The sequence below is a fragment of the Dryobates pubescens genome, unplaced genomic scaffold, assembly GCF_014839835.1.
Source record: "Dryobates pubescens isolate bDryPub1 unplaced genomic scaffold, bDryPub1.pri scaffold_76_arrow_ctg1, whole genome shotgun sequence".
Lineage (NCBI taxonomy): Eukaryota > Metazoa > Chordata > Aves > Piciformes > Picidae > Dryobates > Dryobates pubescens.
The window spans coordinates 45874-54625 of NW_026530795.1; the positions used below are offsets into that span (position 1 = coordinate 45874).

Consider the following 8752-nt stretch of genomic DNA (forward strand, 5'->3'; position numbering starts at 1 on the left):
GGATGAGACTCAGACTGTGCTGGGAGATGGCAATGGGATCCCATTTGGACCAGGATCAGGCGACAGATACACTGGGATCAGGATATCCACTTTGTGCTGTGCTAGGTGCAGATGGAGCTGGGAAGGGGTCTAAGGGATGCACTTTGTACTGGCAGAGGAAACTGTATGGGAGATGGCAAAGTGATGCAGTTTGTCCTGGGATAAGACCACATCTGAGCTGGGAGGGGTTCAGGAGATGCAGTTTGTACTGAGATGTGACCAGGTCTGTACTGGAAGGAGTTAAAAGGATCCCAAATTCTGCTGTGCAGGGACCAGAATGTACTGGAATGAGCCCAGGGAATGCAGCTTGTACTAGAACAGGGTCAGGAGTGCACTGGGAGAGCATGAGGGTGTGCAGTTTGTACTGGGTTGGATGCATTCAGTACTGGGAAGGGAGCCAGGAGATAGATTCGGTGCTGGGATGGGACACAGGCTGCAGTGCTAGAGGAGAGTAGGATCCAGTTTGGACTGGGATGAGGCCAGATCTGTACTGGGAGGGGTTAAAGGAGCCATGCTTGGACTGAGTCTATACTGGAAGGGGGTCAGGGTATCCAGTATGGACTCAGAGTAGGTGCAGTGTGTAAAGGGAGGGGGTTGGGGGATGAAGGCATGGGGAGATCTCCTGTTGTGATGGCAGTGCTGCTCTGGAGCACAGCTCTGTCCCACAAGCAGCCCTGGCCTGTCCCTGCCTGCAGTCCCAGCATGCCACATAGCAGCACAGCCTCCAAGCTGCCAGAGCATTCAGACCTTGCCCCAGCACAGAGGCTCAGGAGAAAAGGTTGGAAGGGCAGAAAGAGCAGCTGAGGACAGCCCAAGCTCTGGGACTGCCTGGCACTGCTGCTGTGCTGGGACTCTGCCCCTCCACCTCTGCACACAGGCAGAAACCTTGGAGGAAGGAACTCAGACAAGCAACTCAGGAGGAAGGAAAACAGAGAAGCAGGGTACTTTATTGTAGAACACCCAGGGAGCACAGCTTCTCATGTCTGCAGCCTCTGGGTCACACCAGAGAGGAAAACACTGAACCAGAAATGATCTGAAGAAAGACATTTGTGTGGCAAAAATATTCTCACAAGGGGAACAGCACCGGCAGCAGCCAGAACTCAAGCAGCCAGGCTGGGCCTGCACTGAGTGACACCAGAACTGCTCTGCAGGAGAAGACAAAGAGTTTATTGCTTCTGAAAGCACCCAGGGCTCAGTTTGCTCAGGGCAGCCTTGAGCTCCTCATTCCTCAGGCTGTAGATGAGAGGGTTCACTGCTGGAGGTGCCACTGAGTACAAAACTGACACCACCAGGTCCAGGGATGAGGAAGAGATGGAGGAGGGCTTGAAGTAGGCAATGGAGCCAGTGCTGAGAAACAGGGAGACCACAGCCAGGTGAGGGAGGCAGGTGGCAAAGGCTTTGTGGCGTCCCTGCTGAGAGGGGATCCTCAGCACTGCCCTGAAGATCTGCACATAGGACACCACAATCAACACAAAACAGACAAAGAATAAACAGCCACTGGCCCCAAGAAGCCAAAGTTCCCTGAGGTAGGATGTGGAGCAGGAGAGCTTGAGGATCTGGGGGATTTCACAGAAGAACTGGTACACAACATTGCCCTGGCAGAGGGGCAGGGAAAATGTACTGGCTGTGTGCAGCAGAGCATTGAGAGCCCCAGAGGCCCAGGCAGCTGCTGCCAGGTGGAGACAAACTCTGCTGCCCAGGAGGGTCTCATAGTGCAGGGGTCTGCAGATGGCAACGTAGCGATCGTAGGACATGATGGCGAGGAGACAAAATTCTGCTGACATGAAAAAGGGAAAGAGAAAAACCTGAGCAGCACATCCTGCATAGGAGATGTCCCAGGTATCCCTCAAGGAATTGTGCATGGATTTGGGCACAGTGGTGGAGATGGCTCCCAGGTCAAGGAGGGCAAGGTTGAGGAGGAAGAAGTACATGGGGGTGTGGAGGTGGTGGTCCCAGGCTATGGTGGTGATGATGAGGCCATTGCCCAGCAGGGCAGCCAGGTAGATGGCCAGGAAGAGGCAGAAGTGCAGGAGCTGCAGCTGCCTTGTGCCTGGGAATGGCAGGAGGAGGAAGTGAGTGCTGGAGCTGCTGTTGGCCATCTGCTGCCTCTGGCCATGGAGACCTGTCCAAGGAGGGAAAGGCAGTGACAAGTTAGGGCACACTTCTCTCAGCCTCATTGTAACCCTTGTCCCTGAGCTGCAGGAGGAATGGATCAGCTCAGTCCCATCACTACCAACCCATGGCAGAGTTCATTACAGCTTCAAATGCAGCAGGGACCCAGAATTGCCATGAAGATTCCTCTGGTGTCAGAACAGAAAGTGACCAACAGCCCAATCCCAGGGAACAAGAGTCCCATTGTGGTGGGTTGAAATTTCCCCCAGCATTAACTTTGCCAGAGAAGCTCAGTTAGAAGCAAATGAAGCTGTATTGACAAGCAAGAGCTACACTCTGCAATGGAATGCAATGAACAGGTACAGAACATCCAGGAGTGACAGTATTAGACAGGTATTTGCAATTAGCAAACAACACAAAACCCCCTTGGCCAGAGACCAGGGAAGCTGTTCCACTTCCCCTAACCTCTACACCCCTATTCCATGAGAGACAGGAGGAGTGGAGAGAGAATAAAAGCAGTGGGTTAGACTTAGCCAAGGCCAGCCAAAGCAGGTGATCTCTCCCCAGCTAAGCAAAACAGCTGACATGAGAAGAGAAGAGAGAGAATTGTTATGGTACAGCTCCTCTGATTCCAGATATTTATCCAATCAATTTCTTTAGAATAATCTTTTCTTTTCCTTTTCACACCCAAGAGTGATCTATTTATTGTGTTTCTATTTTTCTACTCAAAATCTGTAACTAAATTTTAAAGGCATTGCCTAAAACCATCACACCCATGGAGAGGTGGAGAAAGAGGGAGCAGGCCTGCAGTGCTGCAGAGACAGCGAAGGGAAGACAGAAAGGCAGAGGGGCTGGGGGTGAAGCCTTCTCCTTACCCAGCTCTGCTCACTGATGCTCACAGGATGGAACTGAAGGGCTTTGGTCCTCCTTCTGTGTGCACTCTCCAGGAGCCTTCAGCTGAGCGTCAGCAGCTGAGATGGAGATGCCTCCAGGAGCTACAGCTGCAGTGTCCTGCACCCACAGCCTCACTGTGTCAGTGACTGCAGAGACTTCTCCTCCAGTGAGCTCTCAGCATCCTCCCAGTCCTGGCCACCTCGAAGCTCTCTCTGCCTTCCTCATCTCCCTGAGATCCTCTGGCAGTGTGCCCAGCCCTGCTGTGCTGTGCAGAGGAGCTGCTCCTGGCCAGAGCTGTCCCTGCAGCACTGCCTGCTTGCCAGCAGCAATCTCCAGCCCAGGAGCCTGGCCCAGCTCAGCAGCAGAGGAACAGTCCAAGGCATTTAAAGGAGCCCTCTGGTGACTTTGGTGCCAAGTCCATGAACCTCAGAGACTGAGAAGCTGATGAAACCTCTCCAGAAGTCAAAGTCAGATTCAAACTCTGAAGTTTCTTCTACTGTTAATGGGTCCCAGTGAGGCATACTGGGAAAGGGTCCCCAGGGTCTGGTTAGAGTAGGACCGAGTAGATGCAAGGGAAACATCCCTGGAGGCACTGAAGCATCTCCCAAGCTCTGGTCAGAGCAGAGAACTGAGGCAGTGCTGAAAGGTCAGGACAAGCAGCTAAAGGTGGCTCTGCTGCTGAGGAAACCTGGAGGGGTTTCGTTGATCCAAAGGGCCAAGCCCTGAGCCCCAGCCCCTGGCAAGGCAGATCCTGTCCCTCACCTGTGGCTCAGGGCTCTGTTGGGGGCATTGGGGAGTGAGGATGAGCAGTGACCAGGGTAGGACCTTGTCAGGTTTTGCTGTGGTTTGCTTGCAAAGAGACAACTCCTGCTGAAAAGGAATGAAATGTACCTTTAAAAATACTTTTTGTCAGATGCTTTGTGCAATAAAAACCTCTCCAATTAGCTGCAGAAACCTTGGCAAGAATTAGAGGTTCAGCAGTATTTAATGAGCTCCATGGAGTATTTGGGGCTGATTACATCATCCTTAGGTACTGCCAGGAGACTCTGCCAAGGTACTGCCAAGAAGCCTCTCAACAAGTCCAAGTCAGAAGCAAACTCCAAAGTACCTTGAAGCACTGATTGGCCTCTCTGAGGCTTGTTACTGACAAAGGCTCCCCAGGGACTCGTTAGAGCAGCTTGTTAGAGGCCAGGATTGCAGGGAGACAAATGCAAATTACAGGGCAGTAAAACTTACCTTTGATCTATGAAGCAGAAAGGCCAAGCCCTGACCACTGCCCTTGGACTAGAAGAACCTCAAAGGCTCAAAGCAAAGTTTCTCCTCATAGGCCTTGGTGGCAGAAGCAAGTGCCAGAGCCAAGGGGACAAAGGCCTTGGTCCTGTTGGGCCTCTCAGCCTTGCCAGAGCCCTTGGCCATTTCTACTGCAGCCTCTCCTACACTGTCCCATGCCTGCAGTTCTTTCCCTTCAGGCTGCTGACACCAATCTTGCTTCCCCTCCCAGCTCTCTCTCTTCTATTTCCATCCCTTCCCTGAGCTGTCTCAGCTCTCCCTGCCATTTCCTGACACCTCTGGATGGCCTCATGCATAGCAGCTCTGCCCTTTGAGGGACATTTCTTTGGCTTCATCTCCACTCTGAACCTTCCAAGCTGCACTTTGTGAAGGTTTTGGTCTCTTCCCACTCCCCAGAAGAGCTCCATCCTCTCTGAAACCACTCTTCAGCCATGTGCACACTGCTGTGGCAGTGCCCTGAGCCTCCATTCTCCAGGCTGAAGCAGCCCAGGTCCCTCAGCCTCTCCACAGAGATGTCAGCTCCCATCCTGGCAGATCTCCACTGCAGCCTCCCCAGTTCCTCCTAGGCTCTTCTAGTCTGGAGAATGCAACATCCAGACACCAAGCATCCAGATGTGGCCACAGCAGTGCTGAGTCTGGGGGAGGACCACTCCTGTGTCTGGGTGGCCACACTCCTCCTGCCACAGCCCAGCTGCAGTTGGCCTCCTTCCCTGTGTGCAGGGTTTGCTGCACCCCAGGGTATTTGGTATGGCTCCTGCAGACCCTGTGGTGTTTTTCTGCCTGGGTCTGGGACACACCAGAACCTCCAGTTCCAAACCAACAGGGAACCAGTTTGCACTGGGATGGGCTTGTTCCCATGGCAATGGCGCGCTCCACTTGCTTCAGTGCAGGTTGTGCTTTTGCAGTCAAGCATCGAGGAGACAAAAGATCAGGGTGTCCCTTCAGTAAGTCAAATAAAGGACCTAGGAAGGGTCTTATCCAGTTTATGGCTCCAAGTAATTTCTGCAAATCATTAAGGCTGGTCACAGATTGCTGTATTTGTATCATTTGTGGCTGCATTGCTTGATCTAAGATTTTTAGTCCCAAATATTTGCAAGGTGCTTGGTGCTGCACCTTCTCTGGGGCTATTTCTAATCCATATTAGAAAGGAAGCTCCTCCTTACAATGACCTTTCAGATGATGAGAAGAAATATGCTTTGTCCACAGACGGTTCCTGTCGTCTTGTCGGGAACAAGCGAAGGTGGAAGTCTGCAGTGTGGAGTCCAACACGCCGAGTTGCAGAGGCGAAGGATGGAGAAGGAGAATCCGGTCAGTTTGCAGAGGTAAAAGCTGTCCAGCTAGCTCTCGACGTAGCTGAACGTGAGAGATGGCCAAAGCTGTATCTCTACACCGACTCATGGATGGTAGCCAATGCTCTATGGGGTTGGCTAAAGAACTGGAAAAAGAATGGCTGGCAGAGGAAAGGAAAACCCATCTGGGCAGCCGACCTGTGGCAAGACATTGCTGATCGAGTCGAGAGAATTCCAGTGAAAGTGAGACACATTGATGCTCACATTCCTAAGAGCAAAGCTACTGAGGAACAGCAACACAACCATCAGGCAGATTTAGCTGCAAGAGTTTCTCAAGTAGACAAGGACTCTGAACTTGATCTCAACTGGAAACACTGAGGTGAGATATTCTTAGCTTGGTGGGCTCATGATTCATCAGGACATCAAGGCAGAGATGCAACATACCAGTGGGCTCGTGACAGATCCATAGACATTTCCATGGATGCCATCACCCAAGTTATCCATGACTGTGACATTTGTGCTGATATTAAGCAGGCAAAGCGAATTAAGCCCTTGTGGTATGGTGACAGATGGTCCAAGTACAGATATGGTGAAGCTTGGCAGATTGACTACATCACTACGTTCTCGTTCTGGTAAGCAATATGTGCTTACTATGGTAGAGGCAAACACTGGATGGCTGGAAACTTATGCAGTTCCACATGCAACTGCATGCAACACCATTCTCGGTCTGGAGAGACAGATCCTGTGGAGACACGGAACTCCAGAGAGGATTGAGTCAGACAATGGAACTCACTTCAAGAACAACCTTGTAAAGAGCTGGGCAAAAGAGCACGGTATTGAGTGGATTTTCCATATTCCTTACTATGCACCAGCTGCAGGGAAGATTGAACGCTACAACGGTTTGTTGAAGACCACTCTCAAAGCCATGGGAGGTGGATCTTTGAAAAACTGGGAGAAACATTTAGCACAAGCAACCTGGCTGGTGAATAGTAAGGGTTCAGTGAACCGAGCTGGACCGGCACATTCAGATCTGATACAGAAAGTAGAAGGTGATAGAGTTCCTGTTGTTAGAGAAAAGAATTTGTTAGGTAAAACTGTTTGGGTATTTTCACCCTCAGGAGAGGCTAAACCTGTCCGAGGGGTGGTTTCAGCAGAAGGTCCGGGTCACACTTATTGGGTAATGCAAGAGAATGGTGAAATTCAGTGTATTCCACAAAGAGATTTAACTTTAGCTGAAAGAGTTTAATTTCAGACTGTTGTACAGCTACAACACATCCAAAGGAAGAGTCCCTGAGGAATCTATGGTGCACGAACCCTGAGAACCCTGAGAGCCCTGAGTCAACTGAGAGTCCCTGAGTCTCTGTTTCCCTTTTATTCGCTTCGTCTGCGGAGAGACAAACTGTTTTCCATTTTCTTGATTTTGGATTTTCTTGGACTTCTGAATCATCTACATCTGAGTATAGCCGGAATGGACTATGAACTTGACTTACAAACTGTAAATATTGTTCTGGATTGGATGGACAGTACGAACAGCCAATGAAATTGTTTAGAAAGGGGTGGACTGTGGTCGTTTGAGGCTGTGCCTTTAAGAACAAACACTGCTGGAACACACTGGCTAATGTTTTCGGTACTAGAACCAAAACATTCTGATATTCTAAACGAATTTCATTGGTTGATAAACAAAAATGCAGCTTTAGATTGTAGAGCAGTTGGAAATTTTTTTTTTCCTCAGTTCAGTTTGGTTTGGGAGTTGGGGGAGTTTGGTGTTTCAGCCTGTTCTCCCTGCCTGCTTCTTCTGCGAACTGCTGGAGTTGGCCTTCAGATAAGCAAACACTAATCCTGCATGGGCTTTTGAAGCTTGCTAACAACTCTTTTCCTTAGTAACTTGCCTTTCTCTCTTTCTAACCCCCTTTTTGAGGAAAAAGGGAGGTAGGGAGGGAGAGAGGGGGTTCCAAGGAGGGGATCCCTCCCTCGGGGAGGGATTTTTGTTGTGTTATTTGTCTTTGCTGTGTATTTCTGTGTATATATTGTAAATACCTGTATATATTGTGTTATATATAACCTGCTTTCCATATATGCTTGTAAATATATAGCTTTTGCTCTTCGACTGAGTTAGCTGTGGTTTCTTACTCTGTGGAGGAGGGAGAGCTAAGCCCCCTCTCAACCTACCACAGCTCTCTAGGACTGCTAAGCAACATCACTGGCATGTTGCAGGTTCTGTGGAATTTGGTTCCATCATGGCATGAAAAGAGACAGCCTTTGTGTGGGGTATATTGAAGTTTGCCTTGAAAGCGGTCAGTCCCTGGGTGGCAGGGTGTGTGGAAGGACTTGGGCAGGTTCCTAGGCGCATTATCACCTCCCATAGCCTGGGACTTTACCCCAGAAGAGGCGAGCGATCCTACTAAACTGACTCGCCATCTGATGGAAGGGTGCCTCGCTTATCCCAGTGAGAACCAACAACTTCTTGCACTCTACTGGGGCCTGGCCTGTGCTTACTGAGCCACAGTTCAGTACTCTGTGAGGACTATGGCTGAGGCAGGCACCCAAACACTACCTGAGGACACCATGGTAGAGATGGGGACCCAAACAGCAACCAGAGAGATTGCCCCAGTTGTAAAAAGAAGCAGTGGACAAGGAGGTCAACAGGTCCCTCTCATCAACTGATAAGAGATGAGGAAGATTATGATTAAGAGGCTGGTCCATCAAGTTGGAAATCAGAGGAAGTGAGTGAGATTAAACAAGAAGCAGAGACTACTTGGTCCTTAACCTCAGCAGAACTGAGAGACATAGGCAAGGATTATAGTCGCCAGCCAGGAGAGCGGATTGCTGCTTGGCTGCTCCGGTGCTGGGATAATGGGGCTGCCAGCCAACTGCTGGAAGGGAAAGAGGCCCAACAATTGGGACCCATTGCTAGAAACAGAGGCATTGAGAAAGGCATTGCAAAGGAGACAGGCATATGCAGCCTCTGGAGATGACTCCTGCTAAGTGTGAGGGCCAGGTACCCATGCAAGGAGGACCTTATGAGTTCTCCAGGGAAGTGGAACACTGCAGATGAAGGAATCCAATACTTAAGAGAATTAGCAGTGTTGGAAGTTATCTATAGTGATTTAGATGATCAAAGTGTCTCC

General features: G+C 50.2%; 1 protein-coding gene across 1 annotated transcript; it reads right to left on the reverse strand.

Moving 5' to 3' along the window:
* Positions 1 to 129: 129 nt before the first annotated feature.
* On the reverse strand, positions 130 to 2039 carry LOC128899823 (olfactory receptor 14A16-like; the record flags this gene model as incomplete). The annotated part of the gene is made up of 2 exons (XM_054179530.1): positions 130 to 195; positions 1248 to 2039. Coding segments are annotated over 2 exons (858 nt in total), but the record flags the coding sequence as incomplete, so codon positions are not given.
* Positions 2040 to 8752: the final 6713 nt, after the last annotated feature.